Source organism: Neodiprion virginianus, chromosome 7 (genome assembly GCF_021901495.1).
Source record: "Neodiprion virginianus isolate iyNeoVirg1 chromosome 7, iyNeoVirg1.1, whole genome shotgun sequence".
In the NCBI taxonomy this organism is placed as follows: domain Eukaryota; kingdom Metazoa; phylum Arthropoda; class Insecta; order Hymenoptera; family Diprionidae; genus Neodiprion; species Neodiprion virginianus.
In genome coordinates, this window is record NC_060883.1 from 16,977,563 (window position 1) to 17,004,930 (window position 27,368).

Here is a 27,368-nt window from a genome sequence, read left to right on the forward strand (position 1 = left end):
ACATATTACTAATTAACTAATACCAGTAATTGTTGTAAGCTTCCGTATTTTTTATGGGTACAATAAACTAACCTATATTTCTATCCTGATATACCCCCAACAAGCGTTTGTTTTGTTTTCGCTACGTTATCTCCAAGATCGCAAAATAAAAACATACGTTAGACAGATGCTCGCTACTCTATTTTCCAATTGAATGATGTGAAACCCAGGTTAACTATTGGCGATTGTGGTGGATGAATCAGTGAAACTGTCTCGTCGACTGAGGATATAGGTATAAAGACTGATAACCTGGGTTATTTTGCGTAACAGTTCGCTGGGTCTAGCCGGGTTTGGGGGTATTAGCAGTTTCACGTTTTATCAACCAAGCAGCTGACCACGTCGATAAAAGAACTTCTTCATAACTAACACTGATCGCGTGCAATACGTTGGTAACATAACCGTTGTCGTAATGAAATTGAAAAGCTGTGAAAATCCCTTTCAAGAAATATCCGTAATTGGTCAGAGAAATCATACTTCGTCTGATGTCGCATATTGTTACGGCTATGCTCTACAGATTGATCGCGTTGTACGTAGCTTACGCGGTGTTTTCACTCGGCCGCTGAAACCATAGAGATATATAAAACAGAGCGTAAGCAACGGTGTAAGCGTCCCGTGAACGGATTCGAATCGGTTCTCTAAAGGACAGCTGATGATAATTCTACAGAGGAGAAAAACAGCTAGGCAGGCGCGTACAGCTACCCCCACTCCATGTGAAGAGCGACAAAGAGGGCGGGAGAATTATTATCTTCCGTTCTTCAGAGAACTGATTTAAAGTTTCCTCCGAGCGCCGTGCAGCATCAGTCGTTTCTGAGCAGTCGGAGCGAAATTGCGTGCTGTTAGTATCGGTTCAACATTCAGACCGCGTTGTTCAGGTGGTGTCGCGTTGTTCGATCAGTGTATTTCCACCATACTCATTGGTGAATAATAGACGAGGAGCAGCGTGTAGTCTGAAGAAAAACCGAGTTATCGAAATAAAAACATCGTGCGAACATTGAAGGTGAATTTTGTGTACGAATTTTCATTGTTTTGTGTAACTTCAGATTTCAGTGATGTCTATATTTGTCTCTATGCGTGGAGTGTCAATTTTATTATTTTTTTCGCTGATTTTCAGTAAATGCGCAATTGCATTGTTAGCAAGTTTATTCAGTCGGTTCAAACAGACAGCTACAGCCCAAAAAGTGAGTATAGTATCGAGTGCTAGCGTTATTGCGGTGCTGATTTTGTGGATTGTAAGAGATTAGTGAAAATCTGTATTGTGTAAAAAGTGCGTCGCTTCACCAATAACCCTGAGATGCTACAAGAAATACTACGTGTAAAAGCGTGGAGCAGCCCAGAGTCGCTAGTCGAGGTAACAATACTTATTTTAATTATTGATTGATAATCCAAGGTGGTACATTTAAAGTCGAACTTTTGTTCTTGCATAACATGCAATGCATATATATGAAACTAGACAACAGTAATTATTAATTTGAAAACTGAAAGCCAATTGACAATATTAATTGAAGTGTTCTATTTTGTTTTTCACAGCAGAGACTTCGGAGTAACTTTTTCATTTCTCAGCAGCGTTGGTGAGTTTGCATGTGTTAGGTTACCGGTTTTTCCCTGGGATTCCTCTTGTCACGTGGCATGGCGGTAACAATTGTTACACAAATCTTCGATTTCTTACCTGCATGAACAGACTCATTCACGTTCGCAACGTGCTTGACTTTGGCGAATAATTTTGTTTTTCGCATTTCAATTTACCGTAGCCTGCTTAAAGTTAGAAATTTTGCACGTTGCTAAAAGTGGAATGAGAATCGCGACAAGTACCCATCGCTTACTCGACATTCGCGAGATCGAATTGTGTTTCGTAACTGATCCAATAATCTACGTTTGAATTTACCGATGTCGTTTAAGTGGTGGGCTCACTTGAGGTTTGAAAGAATTCAATTATTCGCATCATTGTTAAACAGATAAAATTCAAAATTCTGGCGTAACGTGACGTAATCGAATTGCATCTTATATTATGTACCATTTTCAATCTTTTAACAGCCAACAAGTATCGATCAACCGTAGGCTTAGCTCGCTTAGAAAAATGCTAATTGGCATATAGGATGTTTTTAATCAATTTTACAAAAGGTTAATGTACCGATAGTCTGCTAATATTTACTCACACCATACATACAATATTAGAGTTGGTGGGATACAACCGCGATACTGAATTCCGAGTAGGCAGATTATGGTACAAAAACATTTTGCTCCCAACAGGTTACCAACGAAAATGTAAGTCAGTGACCACGGCGCAAATGACGAAGAATGATGTGTGTTGGAAAAAATGGAGAAGCGTTTAGATCGAATATAGGTAACCGGGTAGGTAGGTGGACGTTTTGGGATCCGTCGCAGGGTTTATGCATGTGTGTGTGAGAGTCTCTCTTATCCGTTGGGTGGTTCCGTTGGAAAACAGGCAAGGGTAGGAAGGTCGCGATGTACCGTGATGTTACTAACTTTTGTAATCCACAGCGTCAAACGATCACAGAAACTTTTCTTGCAAAAGACTCCGTATTCGAGTCTCTGGACCATTCGTAAGCATTTGAATACTAACGAAATTGAATTTCCCATTTCATATTACTCTGCAAACATTTTTCAATCGTTATTGAATTCAATTATTTAGTCATTACTGATCATTATTACATTCGATTGATCTCTGTGATCGTCTGAATGGGCAAAACGCATCTCTGGATCATCTATCGCGTTCCGTGGTACGCTAGATGGGAAGAGATGCTGAGCTTGAAGACTTCGCGTCGAAGAGGACCGCCGACCGTCATGCCACACAATAATGCATGCCCTCCAACCTCCTTCCCGATATCGATTTGTATTCTGAGAACAACAATCCGCATAGAAATGTATCTAATTTAAAAAGATGCAGATGTGGATTGGGTTTCTACGGAATTTTTAGAACAAGCCTCAGATGATAAAAGTTGTTTGACAGTTTAATCTGTCGCGCCTTATTGCGCGTAGATTAATTACGAGAATTGGACGCAGCATTTTGCGCGTAAATTATTAACTGGAATCGGACACATTTTCTTACGCGTTGATTTTGCAAACAGTGTATAACAAGTCCCAGATAGTACAAATCTTTTGACAGTTTATCTGTCGCGCCTTTTTGCGCATAATCACGAGAAGTGAACGCAGCCTTTTGCGCCTAAATTAATAACGAGAATCGGATACGATTTTTTACGCGTCGATTTTGCAAACAGTATATAAAAGAGTTATGCACTCTCGATGTGCTGATCTTTTAGCTCTTCGGTCAATTCTTTTACGACTAATAAAGTTTTCAAGTTTCATGCCGCCTTTTGCGCGTGGCCTTGATACTTTTCAGTTATGAGAGAAAGCGCGGCATTTGAAAGCCGGCGCTTAACGCGCTGGTACAAAAATCTCGGTAGTGTATAGTGATAGTGGAGAATCTTGGCGTAAGTATTCATGAAATACATCTGAAATGTACAGAAACCCTTGTTTAACTGATCGTATTATTTTCTGTTTCAGGGTAACAAAACCAATTTTTTAACAAATGCACTGAGAACTATAGAATGTTCAGTCGCTAAAGATATTTACTTTAATAACTCGAAGCGCAAAGAGATGTCGATTCAAAAAATTTAGAATGTTTTTTGTTTGTCAATACAATTAATAATCTAAGCAACTAAAGCAATTAAAGCGAATAACATGTTGGACTCGACCCTTTTTTTTGTTAGTGTATGGACTTATGTGTTTGTGCTAACCATACCTTCGTCCGTTTCAGGTAATGAAACTGTTACTTAATTCAGATAATCATTCCTTTGTCCGATCCAGCTAATCGAAGCTTCATCTGTTTCAGCTAATACAACCTTTGTTTCTTTCAGCTGACCAGACTTTTTATCTGTTTCTGCTAATCAAACCTTTCGTCTGTTTCAGCCAATTAAATCGTTTGTTCGTTTCAGCCAGTCAAACTTTTTGTCTCTTTCAGCTAATCAAACTTTTTATCCGTTTCGCTAACAAACCTTTTGTCTGTTTCCGCCAGTTAAATGTTTTGTCTGTTTCAGCTAATCAAGCTTTCTGTCTCTTTCAACTAATCAAATATTCTGTTTGTTTCAACTAATTAATTTGTCTCTTTTTCGTTAATTACATATTTTTTACTAGCCCAAGCTAAGTTTATTTTTGTCTGTATCGACATATGTCACTAATTATATTTTTCTCTGTTTCAGGGAACTAATTTTTATTGACTATGCTGAAAAATGAACGTTTCATTTTTTAGGCTTAGGTCTGATTCAGGTTTGGTTCAGGTGTGGTTCAGGGACAGTCATTTTGTTTTCACCGATACATAGATTTAGCGATGTAGTTCAGCGTCATCACGATTACAAAGTGTGGTAAAATATATTCAGCTGTAGTTTTTTTTCAATGGTTTAACAGTCTTTTATTGCAATCGTTTTAGGGTCAGAGTTTTTTGTTCTCGCATCGCTCATAGGTCATGTTCGGTTTGTATTTTACTGTAGAATTGTAGAGCTATGTCGCATTTTAGGGGTTGTGCATATTCGACTTAGATTTGTTTCTATTTTGTTCAAAGATTTCTGCATCGTCTTCCAACAGGTAAATGCCAACGTCTTAGAGCGAATCGTATTTTCGATCTTGGTCTAGTTGATTGTTTTACGTATTTACCAGGTTCTCCATTCTAGTGATTGTCTCATACCTCATAAGAAAAAAAAACCGTGCGCGAACATCCAAACTCAATCATCGTTCGCCTACAAGATAAAAACAATCATGTTAAATGAATTCTTGACCTCAATATTATATAATTATAATATTATATATTATAATTTGTTCATTATATAGAATAAATGTTACCCCGAGGAGGGCCCATAGTAAAGGCCGAAACGTTGGAGAAAATCTTCGTTTGTTTTACGTTTTTCACCGACCTTCATATCCAAGAATTTCAATGAACTATAAAAACAATCACCCTTCATCCACAATGAAAACAACCATCTTTCATCCATAATTAAAGCAGTCGTATTTTATCGATAGTAAATAATCAGCGGGTTATATGAACCGAAAAATTTTGCACACACTGCGAATATACGCGAGTACAAATTGATTGTTAACTGCAATTGGGTAAAAAACAATGTTGAAATTACTACTAAAGACCTTGAGCTGTTCTTACAGCAAACGCCAATCTCGTTATTACCGACTGCCGGTAATTCATTTCCAGTCGTAAAAGCAGAAAAAAATGTACCATGAATACCTGGCTAGGGTAATATCATGAGATTAACAGTGTTTTATCAATGCGTCGAACAGTACAATAATACCGGTAAAAACCAAGGGTAAATTGTATGGTAATATCACCGTTCTACCGACAGTGAGTTCTCAACGGCCGCGCGTTTCTTGGCTGGCCGTGCACGTAGCTGATTGCGAGAGCATCTTTTGTTTACGAAATTATTGCAATTTCGAATTCTCGTCTAACGACCTCAATATTGCATGAAAACAGTCTTACAAAGGCTCATTTTACTCCTAATTCTTTCCGAAATTGTGCAAAGTGTCTCAGCTATGCACTTTTTAGCCCCTGAAATACGGGAATTGTGAGAATAGTAACACATGTCAAAAAACTACACGTTTTTTTAGTCGATTTTTTGGATATGAGTAACTTTCCTGAATTCCGCTAGAAAAGAGCGATGCACCATCGAAACTAGAACTCTTTACGTTGTTTTTTCTCATTCAATGTAGAAAGAAAAGGGGTTAGTTTACTCGGTCGGTAAGCGTAGGAGTACTGCATAACCTTACATTTTATCCCAGGAAAAAAAAGTTTTTATGACATGATTCGTTATACATATAGTTACAGGTTTAATTTGAACTGATAATCTTGAATGTAGTACCCATGATATGCTTTCCGGCCATGGCTAGAAAAGGGAGTTACATGTCTACCACGTTGTTAAGGGGATAATCTTATAGCGCGCGGCACAGCACCGTTGCAACAAAAAAACATTTATTTTAGAAATTCTCGAACAGTCGTAAAGCATCACTCAAAAGTTTATCTTGATTACGGTATGGGTGAAAAAAAAACACAGTTTATGTTAAAATCATCATTTATTTGAATTCTTGTTAGAGGAGGTTCAGAGAAGAAAAACGGTATGTAAAATCGAAGTGTAATAATACGTGTTTATTTCAAAACAAAAATTAAAAAAGAGGTAGAGTTTAACGGTTACACGTGTTATCGCGAACCTTACGTGTCAGCGCAATTATACATAAAGCTAACTTGTACGGTCTTGCTTAAAATTAATTTCGAAAATTGCATCATATTTCCTGTAGGATCTGATAATATGTTGTGGCTTGTGGTCTTTATGGAACCTCAAATACACTTTGTTGGTCAATAATTTTATTCAGACCGAGCGAACGATACCGGCACTCCGACGACGTCCTCTGACAAGTCAATTAGAAGGTAAACACAGCCTAGGGTGGTTTATGCGCGCTCGACGTTTATGACATAATTACTCATTATTAGGAACGCTACAAGTGTACATAACATTGTGGTCCAGTACGGTTTACTCCATTGATGGGAGTGGATAAATTGCCACGAAAGTCTTAAATTCTACCGCACCATGATTCGTGTAAGAAAAATCGAAAGCAATTTATTATTGTCTTAGACTTAATCTTGGAATTGCTAATTTTACAGTTTTTCCAATTGCTTGTTTCATTTTTGTCCACTTTCGTACATTTCCAAACAGTAAATCTACTGTTTTCCACACTTAGTTTGTCAGATTTTTAATTCGAGTAGCAAATAGGAACAAATATAATTTTTTTCTTTTTGACTCGTCGGTTTCTGTATCTTGAAATTGCGCGTGAATAGATTTCTAATTTCAGTATCGAGAAGCCAAAATCGATTTTCCGAATTTACGACTAGTACCCAATCTGACGTCACTAAGTTTCCGGAAACAGGATTCATGAATTGCACATTACGTCGTATTATAATGACCAAGATTTAGTCCTGGCAACGAAATCTCAGACTTAAGATAGTTGGGTAGCGATAGTAAAGTTATCCGACAGATAATCGTGAGCAGTGTATTGCTAAAACAATCAGAAAATAAATTTGGCAACGCCGCGTGATTTTCTTGTGTTCTAGTCTGCTTAAACCTTGAGTGTTTATCTCGTTATATACGTATATTACAGTACATTTATTTCATAAAAAAAAAACTCGATTAAAAAATTAAAAATGAAGCGTTTTCGCAATACCATATTTAAACAGCAGAAAACAAATAATTTGAGTACAGCACGTAATGTGTATACTTGCGACGTCGTCAAATGTACAACCTAACCAACATTACAATCAGAATTTTTTTTTCTATTATAGCTTATATTTTTAAATATTAAATGACGGACAAAGTTTACAAAATTTGGTATATTATACCTCAATTTCCACTTTACCTTATTCAATATTCTTTTCCCGTCTTTAGCATTTTATTCTTCTTCAATATTAAAACAACGAACTAAGTATCAGTTTTTATTCCAGTCCGTATCTACACAATATAAAATAGCTCAATTTTGAACGAAAAGAACTCGGTAACTAAACGGTAAATGATTTTCAAACTTTACAGAACTGTTTAAAAATACTTAAAAAATTATATAATTAAAACTCATGTGAATTAAACATTTCTGAAATTACTGCCCAACTACCTTAATATACAACCAACCAAACATTATTTTCACACAATCAAAATGTTTAGTTGATTCTATAGTGCGCAGAAAACAATAAGTTTTAGTAACGTCTAAGCAAAGGTTTAGCACCACAATCCCATAGATTCTGTTGCGATTGCAAAATCAGATCTACAAAGTGAAATAATTTTGTAAATATTGAAAAACAATTGTTTAATTGTCATAACTGAAAAAATTATCGTTTGATTGTAATTTATGCTACAGAAATTAAGTATCATATCAAACAATGACGAAGAAGTATGCCATAGTTAATTGACGGACTAATTCAATGATATTAGACCACGAATGATTTAATTCTACTGATTATACTAGACAGATGCAGTATTTTAATAATACCGTGAACAAAGTATTATTTCATTAAACTGACCAAATTCAAATCGAGATTTCGTGTTCATAAGTATATTTTATTAAATTGTATTCCAAGTTTTTGTGCGATTTTGAAACAATTATTTCATTAATTTTGGTATTTACAACAAAATATTGTGTTCTCACGAGAAAATTTTATACAACTTGTGTTTTTTTTTTTTTCAAGCAAAACGTTTTCTCCGAGTGGAATAAAAGGAAATGGAAGCCGTTTGTTTTCAAATGATACAATTATACCTGTACCATAAATATAGTTTAACATTTGTGGAACGATATATGCCGGTGCAAAATTATACAATATTCATTAGAATGACTCGCGTGTCACTATCTTGTTTGAGGATCAAACCTAGATAAGTTTATTTCGAACCTACAAGTATAGCGGATCACGCTATGTAATCCTGCTTGTCAAGGTACATGCAGTAATCGATATTTATTAAAATATAAATACCTCCAAATTAAAATACCTTTTCCATGTTAGCTCGATGTAATCATGTAATCAATGTACCTGAAAAAATTTCGTCAGACCATTGTTGTATAATAGGTATTACACTGTCACAGGGTCATCTTTAAAAAAATATTTTGACGTAACGATTTTCTATCCCGTTGCAAATTTCGCTTCATATGAATTTAAAGTAAAAAACTTGGGGTGGAAATATATAAGAGCCTTTTTCAATTCTAAAGTGTGCGAAACCCTGCATGTCGTTTTACGAAAATGAGATATCATCGTGTAGGGTATTTGATTTACAGGTTATTGGAATAACGACATTTGTACCAACAGCGGTATCATAATTTGGGCAACCAAATTGCTGGTCTCTCAACGTTTGGAGTGCTTCAAAAGGGGAAAAGACGAAAACCGAATTTGAAGAAGGATGAAGTTACCGGTACCGAAAACATTGGCAGACGCATTTTCACCGACGGTTGCGATTAACTTGTTTTTTGCAATCGCTGTTATCCATTACCCCCAGAACAAACGCCGACCAATTCTATCAGCTCTGTGGGCGATAACCCATGTAATAGTTTATGTGCTTTTCCTGCAAATGGCAGATTTGATGGCGTTGAAGCAGTTCATGGGTTCCGCAATCGCGGCCAGCAACTATCGGTTCAACGGTTACTTTCAGACGATCTTCATCTCTGTTTCTATGTTTCTATCTCAGTATAAGGAACAGGTAATCATAATTATAAATCACGTTCCAATAAAACATTCACAACATTCTTTGTTTGCTTGTTGATAATACTGGAATTGACGTCTTATGTTTCAGGTTATCACGAAAATCTTGCTCAAGGCAATCGCCATCGATGAGCGATTGAGGGTGCTGGGTGTACCCAATGATTATGAACTAGTTCTTAAGGCTCAAATTATGCGGCATTCCGTAGCTTTTAGCTACCTTTTCGTTGTAATAGTCTTGGACTTCTTTTACGTTGGCCTTGACTATCACAGCGAGACAGCCCGCGTCGGTTTTCTGCTTTTTGCCCATTATTTCTTGGTCTTCGATTATGTCATAGATGCTAGCTACACCAATAGCGTCAGGTAAGCATGGAAATAAGTATGTCTCTAAAGGTAAACCTTGTGCTTTTGATAGAGGATTTTACGCTACAGAGCTAGGAAATGGTGAAATTTATTTTGGAGAATGTAGTATTAAAGGGTAGTTTCGGCGAGGTATTTGCTGATGCAGTAATTGGCATACTTTTACAGTTATTTCCGCAACAGGTTCCAGCGTTTGAATTCACTTCTCGCAGAAACAAAGTTACAAAGTACAAAGAAAGTCCAGCAAACGCAGAAATCGAATTACCAATATTCACAAAAGAACTCTTGGATGTATAATGAAATCCTTGAGAATGCGTTATCCATCAGACCTACAAGCAACCAGTGGCTGCTGTACGTCACCAAAGAAATAAGGTATGTAACTTATTCCTTTCACAAGCCTTGAATATTTTCTTTGACATTATACTCACAGTCTTTTTAATACTAAACACATATCTGTGGAAAAACAACTTCGTCCGAAAGAAATGTCGCCATTTTCTGTGACTTTTGTCAGATGGCATTTCTCGTGTAGTTCAAGACATATGACCACTGCTTTCTAGAATCGGGTTTAACATCGACGTCCAAAAACCAGTCAGAATAATTTCACGTACTCACTGATGCAACAACATTGAATCCTTTACAACGTAATCAATCCCTGCAATTTTAGACCAAAAGAAATTGTATAAAAACTTTGTATGAAGGTGATAACGCGAAATCATTTGAAAGAAAAGAGTCTTGTCGTTGTTTTAGATCCATTTTTTTTAATGGAACTTGCAGTGCATAAATCCGCAAATGATGAAGTTGTGTTTGAGAGCAAAGTTTGATAAGATTTCACCATGTTTTACCACTCCTAAGAATAATATGTGCTTCAAAAATTTCTTCCCAGCTAGTTTTTTCGGCACATACTGTCTCTAAATCCACTTCCTAATCGTCTTAGAACCAGAAAATTTAGCCCGCTGTTACACACGTCAAGTGTTGATTTACAGTGTTTATAAATAGATTTGCAATGAATCATAATATTGTCCGTTTAAAGGTGAAGAGAAACAGGAGTCCTCCATTAATTACGTTACACGCAAAGGGGGAGAAAGGGTGTCCGCAAATTATGACAAGACGTATGAATGGCGGGCAGGGGGGAGGGAGGGGGTCATAGGCTTCGTGATGTCACACCTAATATAAAATATTGATACAACTGAATATAGCCAGGGACAAAATGATCGTTAAAGAAGTATATGTTATTTTGAAGTTTGAAATCGTTTGTATTTACACATGTTCGGCACGCGTGCCTTTATTCAAAATATTCGCGCGGCTACTTACCGGCCGCCTTTAATATTCATAAACCGAAAGATCTACAACGCCTTTATTCGACCCTTACTTCCGCTCATCGATGGTCGTTTTTTTTCGTTTAGTTCGGTTATTTATTTGTTATTAAAAATAGACAATTTACACAAGAGTCTGTTTTATAAACAATGACGACCATGCTCTATGGTTGGGCGAAGATGTTGACACTTGCAATTTTCCCATCGCCAACAAAGTGGGTGCTATGTCAGTTATGAATAATATTAAGGAATCGTTTGATAGTCTATGGACACGCGATGATACGCACATTTTTTTCAACCAAAAACAATATAAGAATATATATTTTTTTTCTATTGATTTTGAGTAGCTATCTATTGTCTGAGAACGTATAAATTGTTACTTCATGTGAAAATATTGAAAAATGATGATAAAATTAGAAGAGCTGGTTTAATCAAGTTATAAATTTAAAATTGCTAAATGAATGACGTCACTAACTTGTGTGACCTAATTTGTGGATGATCCTACATAAAATATAACTGGTCATAATTCTTTCAATTTTAAAACTTTGAAGATATGTTCTATTCGATAAGAAAGAGTTTTTTTTTCACAGATTTTTGAAAACTACCTGCAATGAGCAATTTTTGGTTTTATTTCTGCCACATGTTTTACATATATTTAAGGGGGTGCCTTGGTCGATTTCGACATTGACGTATATATCTCGAAATATCCAAGTCGACGTGTCTCAAGCGCAAAAAAGTGCTCAACAGCCCCATTTTATACGCAGTTCTGAACAAAATCTCTCCACTAAGTTTCCTTTAAATGTAGAAATAAAGAAATGGCATGAATTTTACGAAATTGCAATAGTAAATTTATAGAATTCATTGAGAAGTAATAATAAAAACCTTACAATCTAAGTAACTATTCGTGCTTATTGTAAATGCGTCTCGTTTCTTTTAGCCGTGTTTCTGCTACTCGATGACGGTTTGATTACTACGAAAGTGTTTTCATCAGACATCTGATTTTTGTTTTACGTAAGCGACATACATGTGTGTCAAATTGATTATTTATACAAAACCCGTTTGGAAAAACGCCCGTTTGCGCATGTAAAGTGAGCTCAAAATTGGCGTTTTCATGCGCATCCGTAAGCGTTCAGAAACAACTGTACAACTTTACGCTCGCTTTACATGCACAAGAGGTGAATTTTTAAAAATACCAAAAAATCGTATCCATGACGGTAGGAAGGTTATTTCACTCGTAATAGCCTTATTTTCACCCCAGATACACAATATATTATTATCTTCGAATAGTATACATTCCCGAGGTTTACATGCAGCGAAATCAAAAACTAACGGACTGGGAACTGTTCTTCGAATTGACAGAACCATCCGTTATCCATAGTACCTACAGTTGTTTCTGGAATTCTGGCCAAGCCTGAGAAACACACACGTTCAATATTATCTGTCCAGAACAATCCATCGAGACCTTTGCAAAACGACGATGGAATTGAACCAAGTGTACGCTACACAGGTTCTCTTTTCAATCACGTTATCTTTTGGTCTGATAACGGCTCTTCTGTACACGGCCTACGACCTCGCAGCTGACGATCTGTCCCCATCGCTGTTTGACACCGTGATGACCAAGACTGTTTCTGCCATGTGGCTTATATATTATATTGCGAAAGTTGTTTGGCTCATTAGCACTTGTGCAGCTACAAGTATCGAGGTACTTGATCAATTTTGGACAACGATGCACGCACTTTTACATCAGAAACTGATAACGATTCAATAAGTATAAGGAGTGGAGGACTTTCACCGCGCAAGATAAGATGTAAAATCACTTTCAGGCTATGAGAACTGGAGCATTGATCCAGGATCTCGCGGATTCGACTTCAATCTACAGTGGAGATATTCGCGATGAGGTACATTGGAACAGACCTTTCAAGTAGTTCTCGTATCAATTCATACCATTTCATATCCCATTCGCTAACGGAAACAAACAATCGCCAAAGCTGTTGATCTGGTTGTAACGAAATATAGACTAAAACCTAGCCAGACGTTGTGGCTATCCACTTTAAAAAACAAATCAAAATTGGCACAGTAGTTTTAGACTTATAAGCGAACAAACGGACAGACAGACAAAGAAAAGTTGAGTTTTATATGTGTAGAGAAGAAGATAAGAGAAGATGAAACGTGTCGTAGAATGGACGACTTTGCACGTTACTTGCCACTTTCCTATCTTCAACTAGACTACAATACGTGTACGGGCTATTCCGCGTCAACCGGATCAGTCATCTCTCAGATATTTTTTTAATTTGGCATGTGGATTGTGTAGGGGGAGTTAGATTTTTGTGCCAAAGCGCGAATCTCATAATGCAAAATTCGATTTTTTATTAACAATAACAAATTAGACTCCCATTTTTTTCAAAAATTCATAACTTTGGCAAAAAATTAGATACAATATATTTTTTTTTTCAAATTACGCGGAAAGCTCCATAGAATTTTAAAAAAAATACGAAATGGTAAAAAAAAGTTGTTATCAATTGTTTATTTAACAATTAATTTTTCAAAGATTTTTAAAACAGTGACTGACACGATCAAAAATTTTTTTTAAAATTCCGACATGTTCCTTGAACTGTACTACAACCTGTGAATTAATTCCAGAGGGGTGTTTTTCTTCGTTTTCGAGTAAAAAATGATTAAAGGTGTCGATGCGCATGAAATTGCGGCGCGCTGAGTCTCTACGTAATGGCGGGCGGCCGGTTGCCGTCCACCGCTACCCCGCGGTGGCGTCGCAGCGTTATTTTAGAGTCATTTTCACGATGTAGGACATGATTGAAGAATCTGAAAAAAATACTGTACCGTCACAAGGCCTGCTCAAAGCGATAAGTGAAGTTTCAAGAATGTGTTTTTCACCGTTTTTTTATTATAGAGATTCAAAATAACGGTTACACAACATGAGAGTGCACATAAATGATAATAATTACATAACTTGCTACTTATTTTAAAACAAAAACACATTCTTGAAACTTCACTTATCGCTTTGAGCAGGCCTTGTGACGGTACAGTATTTTTTTCAGATTCTTCAATCGTGTCCTACATCGTGAAAATGACTCTAAAATAACGCTGCGACGCCACCGCGGGGCAGCGGTGGACGGCAACCGGCCGCCCGCCATTACGTAGAGACTCGGCGCGCCGCAATTTCATGCGCATCGACACCTTTAATCATTTTTTACTCAAAAACGAAGAAAAACACCCCTCTGGAATTAATTCACAGGTTGTAGTACAGTTCAAGGAACATGTCGAAATTTAAAAAAATTTTTTTGATCGTGTCAGTCACTGTTATAAAAATCTTTGAAAAATTAATTGTTAAATAAACAATTGATAACAACTTTTTTTTACCATTTCGTATTTTTTTTTAAATTCTATAGAGCTTTCCGCGTAATTTGAAAAAAAAAAATATATTGTATCTAATTTTTTGCCAAAGTTATGAATTTTTGAAAAAAATGGGAGTCTAATTTGTTATTGTTAATAAAAAATCGAATTTTGCATTATGAGATTCGCGCTTTGGCACAAAAATCTAACTCCCCCTACACAATCCACATGCCAAATTAAAAAAATATCCGAGAGATGACTGATCCGGTTGACGCGGAATAGCCCGTACCCAACTACGATACATACTCTATTCAACATTTACTGAACCAAGAGTTTTTTTTTGTTCTATGCCACAGGTCAGTGTCTTCACTCTCCAGTTGATACAAAATCCCCTCTACTTCACGGCAGCAGGATTTTTCACTGTGGATTACGGCCTGCTTCAAAAGGTGAAAATAAATTACCGATAACTGCAGACAGTTTTTTTGAATTCTAAACTTGACGTCAAGATCCTTTGTGATTTACAGATGATCGGGTCAGTGACGACGTTTCTCGTTATTTTGATTCAAATGCGCAGTATTTATGAATCCAAAACCGCACAAAATAATTCCACGCTTTTTACCCCACAAGCAAAAAATATAACCGGCTGAGAGACCTTCTTAGATTTTACCACAATGAAACTTTCAAGAAGTTTCAGAACCAAGCACTGACTCGACTATGATCAAGACAGGCGTGAACTGAGAATTTATTAGAGTCGCACAATCATTCGAATACTTCTGCACACTTTAAATTCGTGAAAATTCCCTCACCGTGCGGTAACAAATTGCAATAAAATTGTCGATTTATTCATGTACTAAACATGTAAGTATAATATACGAAATCTCTAATCTGGATTAGAAAAAAAATTTACAATACATTATAAAAAATACAATACCTTATCTTAATCCATCTTAATATAGTCAAAATCGTTTGTGAACTTCAATCGACTGGCGGAAAAAATTTGCAGTTAGCGTGTCGAGTGTATTTAACGAAAAATCAACGGGACAACTTTCTACATTAGCATTTCCTACTCAGTGAAGATATATCAAGACACCGTAACCCTTGCCAATTAATTTTTTGAATAGAAACAGGATATAGTATCTATTCTTTCGAGTATTCACTGTTTCGAATTTGCACCAATTCAGATTAATACAAAACCGAATAACATGACTTCAGAGCTGTTATATACACAACATTTCCTTATTGCGACGTTCACAACTGGTAATTGTTTTCTAAACCACACGTGCCCACAGCTGGCAACGATTATTTTCATGCGAGTAAATCTGTACATCACATCGATGGCCATAATAAAATTCACTAAACTTCACAGAACCTGATAATAAATTACCTAACTGTGGTGTAACGATTATAATCTAACTCTTCGGACGCCGATGATAAAACAGTTAACATCTGTGTGTAAGCATAAAAGATAATTGTTTTATCATCAATCCAAGTAACTCTACGAACCCTGATGATAAAACAGTTAACTTTTATGTATAAGCATAGAAGATGATCGTCTTATCGTCATTTCACGTAATTCTAAGGACCCTGATGATAAAACAGTCACGTTCTGTATATATGTATAAATTATAATTGTTTTATTGTTAAGTTTCGTAGAGTTACTTGGATTATAATCGTTTCACCAAACTTAGAATTTTTGTAATTAGCCTCTCGAAAGTCGCGTGAATTTTATTAGAGGCCCTCCACATATACTCGTAGTATTCGCAGTTTTATTGTAAATCATGTAAGCGATGAGGGGTTCCGCTCCCGCGGACTTCGCGTCTCATTTTTTCACCGCTAATAAAGCTTCAGCGGCTTGAGTCTCAATAAGCTACCAATTATCCAACACACCATTAATCGCATCCGTCAAAGCAATTGCAGCGATTCGCATTTTGCGTCGCGTTGTTCCATAACTTCAACAACTTCGCTATCCGACCTTTTCTACCGTTACCTGTATATTTGAGGGCAAATCATCTGTAATATTATGATCTATATTTGTTGGGCACTGAATAATCCGAAGGGTCAACAAATAAATGTATTTTAGAAACTTTTACCGCTACAGTCAGTTCGACATCACCGGCACGAGTTCCACGAGTTCGTGTAACGCCTATAATCATCAGAAAATTGTATCGGCAAATTCGATACCCAATGCGATTCATCATCCACAGTGTAAACTTCGTATTCGCGCCAGTTTTGTAAAATGTGAAAGAGAATACTTCTTCTTACATGGTTGATTCAGTTCGGCATTGAATAATATCAGTACGATAATGCCCTGAATTACCATGACTAACAATTTTTATAGTTATTCCTTTCATTTCACTTATTTCACTCACCTTCAATTTATGATATAAAATTTTCTCACTTTGATGTATAATTTTTTATCACCACATACGTCTAGCAGAGGATAATACGCTCACTTCATGCTTCTTGTAATCGTTAACTTCATGCATCTCATAAAAACTAACTTCGTACTACTTGCAAATGATAATTTCATGCTACTTATAATCGCTGACTTCTTACTGTCACCAAGAGCATTTTATAGAAATACAACTGAGGCATACTTCATTAATAATGTATGAATTGTTATTATTCGCATTGTACACATTCATTTATATAGCTGTATATAGTGGGCACAATAGAACTGTTAACATTCCGTGGCCAGCAAAATTTCCCACACAGTATCACTTCATTATACGACAAAACGTTCGAGTCCTTACTTGCTATTATCGGATCAGTCCGTATCAGTCCGTATCAGTCGTGTAGATAACGAAACAAATGGCTCTCTTATGGTAACTGCTCGTCGATAGGTAACGAAACAAATAACTCTCCTATGGTAACTGTACGTCGATAGGTTACAGGAAATCGCCGGTAATAAATCACTGATCTGTATACTATCTGGATAGTGTATCCGATGGGACGCTATTGTTCCTGCCCGAAGGCTCAATCAGCACCGTATATATTTATGTGAGCGATAAAGAGATGAGAAGAAGTGAATTAATTTTTTCGTTTAAATGATCTGAACGTAGGTATATAAACATAATTTATTCATGCACACACGTAATGATTCAATTAGCCCGGGTTCAAATTATGTTACATTCATCATAATTACTGACAACATGAAATTATCTAATGTGGGAGTCGAAACGTGAGAAGGACTTTTCTTATTCCAGGTACAGGTGCTTACATACATGGTGCGTTATGATTCGACATTGTGCGTAATATCAGGTGCAAATAAATATTAAAAAGAAAGCGCGTATTTTTTAATATCAAAATGAGTTCTCTGTGTCAGTTCGCGATTTGATCATATCACGGCAATGACCACAGTCCAATTCGCAACGAAATTATTTTGAAGGACAAGAACGTTTGCCAAAGTCAAAGTTGATACTTCGGAAACGTTTCGCGGTATTCTTTATATTATTCATTCCCTTTCGAATTCCATGATGATCTCAAGTGGTAAGTGAGGTGGAAATTTCACTTTGCTTAAAGATAAATTTTCACAGTTTTTCGATGGTTTTTGAGTAAAAGAAGTGATAGAAATCTGTTAAAAGTTTCCTATAAAATTGAATCGCTACAAACAACAAAAAACAAATTTGGACCATTGTCTATCATGTCACTCATTCCTCGCATGTTCTAGGTTGAAAGCATTTAAGAATACAGCAAGATGCAAATTTTTGACGTATTGCTACTTTGATACCATCTGTTTTGTCTTTATTTCTCTTGCTAGCCAAGACCTAAGAAATTCTAATCCAGTACGCATAATTTGCTACTTCGTGTATCGGCATAAGAATGCTGTCTTTGAGAATGGTGACATCAATAATAAAGGAGACCAACTACTTGGTTTTGTAAAAACGAATGTCTTTCATACACTTATACATGGGTTTTTGATGAAGAAGATAAAATAATAAGGTGAAAGAAACCATGAAGTTACCAGTCCGAGGAACATTACGAGAAGCATTCTCACCGATGTATATGATGTGCTTGATCTTCGGATTGGATGTTTTCCATTACCCGAAGGACAAACCTCGACCATTATTATCAGCTATCTGGGCCCTGTTGACTATAACAATGGATGTGGTACTGGTGAAAATGTCTAAATTGACAGATGTGGTAGAGTTCATGGGATCCACAATCGCGGCCTCCAACTATCGCTGCTTCTTTTATGTACATCTTTTTTTTGTTGCCATCTCGATGTTCGTCTCGCAGTTCAAGGCACAGGTTGGAATAATTATTATTTTTATAAAAATTGTGTTTTATAGAAAACGCGCAATCGGGTTTACCTGCAATACCAAAACGCACAATATTTGCACGGTCTCATTATGTATTCTGTGTTTTATGATTTTTTTCTCACGAACCGTGTCATTGAAAATTATGTCATGTTCCAGATTACCAGAAATAGCTTTCGCAATTTAATCACTATCAACGCTCGGCTAAAAACAATGGGAATCCCAAATGACTATCAAATGGTGTGCAAAACTCAAATTATTGAGCTATTCGTCGGGTTCACATTTATGCTTGTCTTGCAAATCTTGGATTTTCTCTACGTCGGCCTTGATTATCCTGACCAGGTCGCTCGCATCAGTTTTCTATTGGCCACACATCACTTTTTGATGTTCGCTTTCATACTTGATTTTGCCTACACTAGCTGCATCAGGTGATCATTACATACACTTTGACAGCATTCCTTTGAATATCTCTATACTTACTGAACATTCCATTGATTCTGATACAATCTTTGAAACCTCAATGCTTTACTTTAATACCTTTGAATCCTGCTGAGTCGGTATGAAAGGGCCCGTGAATTTTAACAAGCTTTTGCTATTGTTTTAACCACAGAGCTGACAATGTGCTGACAGCAAATTTTGGTGTCTCAAAATAGAAATGAAAAATAGTATACCACAAAAAATTGACCCACAAATTTCCCGCTATTCGGTGCTGACTCTGACAGACTGTGTAATTCTTTACAATTTCGTTCGTACAATTGAACTGTACACATTGTGACGTAACTTTCCAAAGTTACATGAAATGCATATCGTAAAGCATGCTAAAAATCGTATATGACTTAGTTTTAATTTACCTATACTACATGTTTCAACTGGTCAAACTGATGTGGAATTTCAGGTGTAGGAACGAAGAGAAGTGTCAAAATTTGTGGAATGTCTCACTCAAAAGAAACTATTGGAATGCATGTTTTCAACGGTTCGAGAAAACTGCAAGAATGTTATGATATACCTCATAAAACCGATTTTTTTCACAGATATTGTTGCAACAGATTTCGACGCCTGAATTCTCTTTTTACGGAATCGAATTTACAAAAGACAAGAAATATACTATGCGGTAGACGTACAAACAATCAGTGGCTCCTTAGCGCCACCAAAGAAATAAGGTATCAAATTAGTCTCCCTTTTGTGAAACTCTGATAATTTTCATTGGTATCATAAAGCAGATCAACTGTGACGTACTTGGAATATTTTTAATTTATGTCAAACCCCAATCTGTAAAAAACATCTGATTATATGTGTCGTTGTTTCCTGAAATCAGGTTTTAATTTAACATCAGAAAACCAATTACATAAAGTTTCCTCGTCACTTTTTGAAACCACAGCAAATTTTTTCCAGGGCGATAACCAAAATGATTTTTAACAGTATAATTGCGCGAACGTTTTGGTATAAACGTGAAACATACAAATGGAAAATCATACCTGTGTGCATAAAATCCATAGAAAAATGATTGAAGTTATTTGGAAGCAATATTTGACAATACTTAACCATACTCTGTGGCTGATAATCACGATTTGCTTCAACCATGTCTGCATTATATTGACTAAAATCTTTTCGATCGGTTTTTAGACGCCACCTCTGTAAATTCATTACACTATTACTTTTGCACTAGTGACGTGATTTTTTACAAACGCAAATTATTGATTAATAGTTTTTATCAACAGATTCGCAATGAAGCACAATATATGCTGTCCCTCTATAAAAGAGGCGAGAGACACATTATAGTGCTGTTAATATTAGAATTATGGCCACTTTTGGTAAATACAGACGTCAAATATCATATCTTTAGAAAAATACATTGGGATCTTTGTAAATTGGCAATGGATTTAAATCAAGAGAACAGCATCCAGGTTCTCTTGTCAATCGGGTTATCATTCACTTTGATAACGTCTCTTCTGTATACGGGCTACGACCTCGGGGCTGAAGCATCGGCGGTTTTGCTTTATGACGACGCGATGATCAAGATTGTTCCTGCAACGTGGGCTATATATCATATCCTGAAACTTGTTTGGCTTATCAACACTTGTCAAGCTGCAAGTTTCGAGGTACTCAATCAATTTTACACAACGCAGCACGCACTTTTTGGGTGGATGTATCAGTTTTCGTTAATTCATAATAAATTAGTACCAGTTGTGATCATAGTTTGACCTAACTGCCGCCACATTCGTTATATTTAGGGTACTTTTCTTTTACATTAATTTTCTGACACAAATCGGCACATAGGCCAATGAATCTCTTAGTATCGTGTTGTATGAGAAAATTGACGTAAAAGGAAAACGCACTTAATCGGAGATTACGTCCATACAAGGGCAAGTACAACGGTGCTTTGACCTACGTGAACACTAATTTTTACACAACGAAGCGTGCTAAGTAATAAAACTCGTGTCCAAAGTTGCTCAGTGTTCGACTTTTGTCATGACCATTGCATAATCGAAGAGAGTAAAGGACAATTTAAAAAAATTCAGAATCTTACAAAGGCAGCCACAAACGGTACAGTCACCACAAAAGGCGTTTCTACCCTACTACTAAAAACATAATGACCTGATAGATGCATACGGGAGGAGTCATTTTGAGACGGCTAATTTCTTGGACAAGTTGATTACGCTGGTAATACAGATTCAGACATTAGCGGCCGGCCGACAGTGACATTGTAGCAATAAGACTAGAGACCAGGAGACTGAGCTTGAGTGGTGAGGACAGACCTCTCATAAGCGCTGCTAAGCGTAAAATACTTACGCAATACGTTACTGCGCAATCAAGTAATTCAAAATAATTCGAATCTCTCCTCCTACCTTGAAACACATGAATGTGGAGATGCGCAGTGTCGGATTGCGCAAGTATTCTACGCCTATAGCAGCGCTGCCAGGCGGCTACCGCGTATTGGCCCACCTCAAACTATGGGCTTGGATAGGAGTTTGGTTCCCCGATCTCTAGTCTTCTTGCGCTGCAGGTGAATCTGCATTCCCCCCGTAACGAATTTGCCGATGAAATTAGCCATCCCAGAATCACTGCCTACCATGTATAGAAGGGATGACGCAATTCTATAGCTCAACATGATGTATGGTATCACTTTCCAGGCTATGCGAACTGGGGCATTGATCCAGAGTTTTACGGAATCGACTCCAATCTATAGTGGAGATATTCACGATGAGGTACATACATGAACATGCTCGGTAAATTCAATAATACAAAATGGGTTTTGCTACCATATCATATTAACAATCCAGTAGTATGGCTAATCAGATCGATGATTGACTATCATAATGTCATTTCTAACAAACTTAAGGCTGCTACCGTGACTAAACGAAATCATACAGTCAACGATCAGGATCAATTCATTCCCTTTCAAATCTCATTCAATAATAGAATCAGATAAGTCTACAGTCAAGATGATTATCGCAACGTTTGTGACCATGGATAATTCTACATGTTATTGGGATTTTTCCTATTTTCAAATAGATTAGAATACGTATACCTCGTTTCAGTTGATGCTCTATTTAACGTGTACTCATTGAGCTGTTTTTTTTTTTTTTTTTATACGGTTACAGGTCTGCATTTTCACTCTTCAGTTGATACAAAATCCTCTCACCTTTACGGCAGGAGGATTCTTCACTCTGGATTACAGCCTGCTTCGAAAGGTCGGCATGAATGAGCGATGCTTGCAAATGTTTTATTCGTGACTCTCAAGTGAACTTCAATATTTTATGTTAACTGGTAATTACTTGACATTTTAGATGATCGGATCGGTGACAACTTATCTCGTTATTATGATACAAATGCGAAGTATTTACGAAACGCAACACATTTGGAATAATTCAACGTTTCCTACGGAACTAGCGGAAAATACCACAGGCTAAAATTACTGACATCTACATCAATGAAATTTTACTGCGACTCAATATGTGACTTCCGGTTTAGCGAAATTACCATAGAGTAGAAGGAGACAAATTTCCCCCATATTTTTCTAACAGAAAGCGCTGTTAACAGTGTGGAACCGCTATTTTCCGGCCAGTGGGAACATTCGAATGGATTTAATAATACAGAATTCTTAAAATTTATGGAAGAAGGTAGTATAGAACGCAACTGGTATATAGTACGCAACTGTATTACGTATAATCTTATAATTTAACAAATATATCAATTTGTCTTTTACCCATTTTTCCGATGATTGTTGAAAAAAAGTTTCTTACCACGAAATACGGACCTTTATGGATGAATATCGTAAAATTGATTATAATTTGCGTAATATGCAACCGGTCTCAACGTAAATTAGGAGCGAGCTGCAATGTGGATGTACTTTTTTTGGTGATGCTCTGTGGGCTATGGTTCAAAAGAACCAACGAAAATAAATTTGCGTTCATTAGATAAATTAATTTAATTTACTATCGATAAATAAAATCATACTGAAGTTAGCAACGTTATCGTAACGATTCATACTGACCGAAAACTGTTATTTCGCAATTTTGGAATTGTTTAAGATTGTAGCAAACTGTAATAAAACTAAACACACTCATATTCCGGAATCTTAGTTTCTTAAAAATCATTTAAAATGAGGAAAATAGTAATTATTCTTCCAACGTTTCATTACGATAACGTTACTAGCTTCAACCTCGTTATATAAAAATATACCTACGTAAAATATAGTTGTAAAAAAAGTATAGGTACGTCATTCAAGTGTGCAATATGCTTTAAATTATATTTATATGCTAGGTGAGTCTAGACTGCTTTCACAACAGTCTAGCTTTTTCTTTTTTTTTTTTTTTCATTGTAAAGTAGAATTTTGTACACACATCTAGTTTGATTTTGAAATTTATCGTAAACCCTCCACTTTGTGTATAACTGAGATTTTGATTTTTAGTCAATTCCTTATAATTTGAAAACGAAAAGGAAATTGACAGTATTATTGATTCGAAATAGAATTGATGAGAAAGACTCTAATACGTGTACTGCAACGGCCTAAGTGGTATTAGCATACTCATACAGCTTCGGAGTACAAACGGACGACGACGGACAGATTAACTTCATCTTACCAAAGGATTATCCCGTTCACCCTAAGAACCGACTGGTCAACACAATCCGGTTATAACCGGATCGTTCCTATAGAGACCGTGCGCAAAATTCACGGCAGCGCCAAATCGATTCTATTTGTCCCAACCGACGGGCATTTTCCCCTGTCTACGCCAATGACTCAGCCAATCATAAACTTCCGTGGTTACGCCATGGCACTTAATTAACCAATCGTTTTGAATCGTCCTGTCGCATAGGGACAGTTAATAACGGATTACTCAGTATTTCTGAGACTATTGTAACAACCGACAGCGCAACAGCTAACCTTCACTTTTCTTACATCGGGAGAAGGCATCTTTTCGGTGAAGATATTTGTTCTTTCAAAAAAATGACGACAAATAACCGCCAGACCATTTGTCAAAGTTAACGCAAGTCCCGTCGATAGGGACAATTTTAGCCACTCGCGGCGCTACTCGTACTCATGCTCGGTCCCTATAAAAGGACGCGCTGCTTGTACACAGACAGCAGTGTCAAGCAAAGCGCCACGTGATTCACAGGTAGTTGCTAGGACCAGTGTCCTGGCAAAGAGCAGACCTGACTCACAACGTCGACAATAGGAAAGAAACGTAGGAAAACGCCCGTTTGACTCGAGGGAAATAAAAAATTTCATTGATCCAAAATTAGATTGACTAGATTAAATTTAACAGAAGGAAGGAAAAATTTGAATCACAGAAACCGATTTATTCCGAGCATAAAGGTTCAAGGAACGCAATTTTTACAGAGAAAATGAATCGATAATTCATTTTCAAAAACAAACGTTAACGAGCAGCGAGATCGAATCTAGAATCACTACAAAGCAATAGCGCATAGAATTTAGAAGAGCATTGTATTTAGTTATTTCTACTTTATTTTTGTAATAACCATTTTTTGGTTCATTTTTCATTTGTTGTAATTCTCACAGTACATTCTCATTTCATTGAGAAATATAACAGCGAATACGTCGCGTGTATTCATTTGTGTGGCAAGGGTTGTTTCCTTATCTAACCAGGCAGGCAGGCAATTATCTGGGTAGCATAGTTTTCAGCTATGGTGAAACGAATTAGGTATAGGGCACTGTATCATTCCGTGTCCGATGACCGATATTTAAAAATTTGCATATCAAAACATTAGCAAGCTCGGCAGGCTCGGTGTATTATCCCAGCTCAGCAGGAGGGATACGGCAACGGTATTTACACCCGATTCCGTGAAATAGTAACAAGCAGCCATGGTATTTATACCCGAGTCTTGCTAATGCGGCAACGGTCACTAAAAACTACCCGAGTCCACGAAAATCAATTAGATTAAGCAGCACAGGGTGTTTTGGACTAGGACATAACCTAAATCCTCGTATCTCTATACGTCTTTACTTTATTAAAATCTACTAAAAATTACTTATCACAAGCACTGAACTCACGTAACAATATCGCTTTCACGACCTACTGCTCCCGAGAAAGCAGTAAACGTTACAGTACATTTTAGAATCGGTGACTTATTACCAAAAGCAATGAACTACATTTTTTTTAATGAACGATCTAATCATACCTATATCATAAACATAAATTATGCATACATACGCATAATATTCGTGGTTCAATTAAACTGGTATAACATTACGCTATATCCTTCGGAATTAATAACATTTCATTATCTGATGTGAGAATCAAACCGATGAACGGACCTTTCTCATTTCGAGTGCAGCTGTTTTATAATTGAACAAAGTGTAGAGGCGGTCAGTCGGAAATCGATGTGAGCCGGGAATGTTTTAATATTGAAATGCGTTTTCCGTGTTAATTTGCGATTTAGATCATATCACAGTGACGATCTCATTTGTTAGAAATTAATTAAGTACGAAATTATCTAAAGAGTACGACGCGTGAGAGTTTAAATTAATATTTTGAAAACGATTCAGGTTTTTTTTTTGTCGATTGTAGCTGTGTTCATTTCCAATTTCTTGATTGCGAACTACTTCAAATGGTGTTATTAGTATATTGACGTTGAATATTATGTAGAATTTCAGGACTTTCAGGTGCTTATATCACCATTCAGAGTTATTTGTAGGGAAGTGACATTGCCACACACGTACTTTTTTTTATCGTGAAACAATGTTGATTGTCTATTTTACTAATTCCGGTGTATTTTTTTGACATAGTTAACGGTGAACAATTTGTGAAAAACTGAGATTTGACCATGACGATATGAATATATTCGCACTGTAATTTTTAGGCTCGTTCTTTGAATATAAAAACTGGTAACAATATCTGTATGCTAATAATAAAATGTGAAGTGTTCGGTTTTATTCTGACTTGGCGCGAATACGAAGGATTCGGTTTTAACTAACCTTGAACTGTTTTGAAATAGAAACTTCTCAAAGTGACCTTCATTTTTCTTAAATCTTATTCCAATATGTTGGAGTGGAACAATAACAGAAATAATTAGAAATAAAATTGCGTTTGAAAATATGCAATCTTGATTTTGACTACATAAAACGGAATCGTTTGCCTAGCTGACCGATTGTTAGGACATTTCGACCTCGACTAGTAGTGTTTGTGAAACAAGAGAAAGAGAGATCAAAGAAGCCATGAACTTACCGGTCCCAGGAACGTTACGAGAAGCATTTTCACCGACGCTAATGATGAATTTGATCTTCGGAATCGATGTTCTTTACTATCCCAAGGACAAGCCCCGACCATTGTTATCAATCATCTGGGCTCTACTGATTCTAACAATGGATGTGGTACTGGTGAAAATGTCTAATTTATCAGAATTGACGGTGTTCATGGGGTCTACAATCGCGGCCACCAACTATCGTCTGAACATTTACGTTCACACCATTTTTGTCGCTATCTCGATGTTCTCCTCGCAGTCTAGGTCACAGGTCATAATAATTATGATCCACATACATATTGAATATATCTCAATCATGTTTTACATCTGCATTGCCGTAATGCACAATCTTTATATGGTCTTATTATTGTACTTTGTACATTTTTTTCTTTTCATTTATCGTATTATTTGAAGTGACTCTATGTTCCAGGCTACCAGAAGCGCCTTTCGGAAGCTAATCACTATCAACGCTCGGCTCAAGACACTGGGAATACCTAACGACTATGCACTGGTGTACAAAGCTCAAATTACTGAGCTATTCATTGGTCTCAGCTTAATGGTCGTAATTCAGATCTTGGATTATATCTACATTGGTCCTGATTATCCTGGAAAATTCGCACGCATCAGTTTCTTAACGGCTACACATTACTGTATAGTCTTTACTTTCATACTTGATATCACCTACAACACTAGCATAAGGTGACAATCGAATACAAGACTGTAGAAATATTTTGGTATCTCACAATTAATGGTATTGAAGATTCAATCAATTCTCATACAATTTTCGAAATCCAAGGGCTTTTTTTTGGTCCATTGATATACTTGATAGTCGATACTGTATAAGAGGCTCTTTCAATTTTCTCAAACTTCCGATATTACAATCAACATACAGTTTGATTGGCAAAATTTTGCCATATCTGAGCACAGAAAAACGATAACACAAGTAGAAATCGAGTACAAAATTGTGGTGTTCAGTTGATTACGTGATAAAAATTCATCTAAGTCGGTATGGATGGGTAAAAAAATACGAATATAGAGAATTACGTGCTTTTAATTTCACATCGAATATCATGAGTCAAAAACCATATGTTCACTAGAGATCAA

General features: G+C 36.5%; 1 protein-coding gene across 1 annotated transcript in view; it reads left to right on the forward strand.

The window, feature by feature from the left end:
• The first annotated feature begins 6,398 nt into the window (after nucleotides 1-6,398).
• Nucleotides 6,399-27,368, forward strand: part of LOC124308489 (uncharacterized) — a 105,954-nt gene continuing 84,984 nt past the window's right edge. Inside the window, exons 1-8 of the mRNA XM_046771241.1 lie at nucleotides 6,399-6,647; nucleotides 8,860-9,278; nucleotides 9,372-9,640; nucleotides 9,806-10,009; nucleotides 12,397-12,652; nucleotides 12,774-12,848; nucleotides 14,658-14,747; nucleotides 26,695-26,963. Of these exons, the coding sequence (XP_046627197.1) occupies nucleotides 8,982-9,278; nucleotides 9,372-9,640; nucleotides 9,806-10,009; nucleotides 12,397-12,652; nucleotides 12,774-12,848; nucleotides 14,658-14,747; nucleotides 26,695-26,963 (1,460 nt within the window). The 5' untranslated portion in view covers nucleotides 6,399-6,647; nucleotides 8,860-8,981. The remainder of the gene's footprint in view (nucleotides 6,648-8,859; nucleotides 9,279-9,371; nucleotides 9,641-9,805; nucleotides 10,010-12,396; nucleotides 12,653-12,773; nucleotides 12,849-14,657; nucleotides 14,748-26,694; nucleotides 26,964-27,368) is intronic.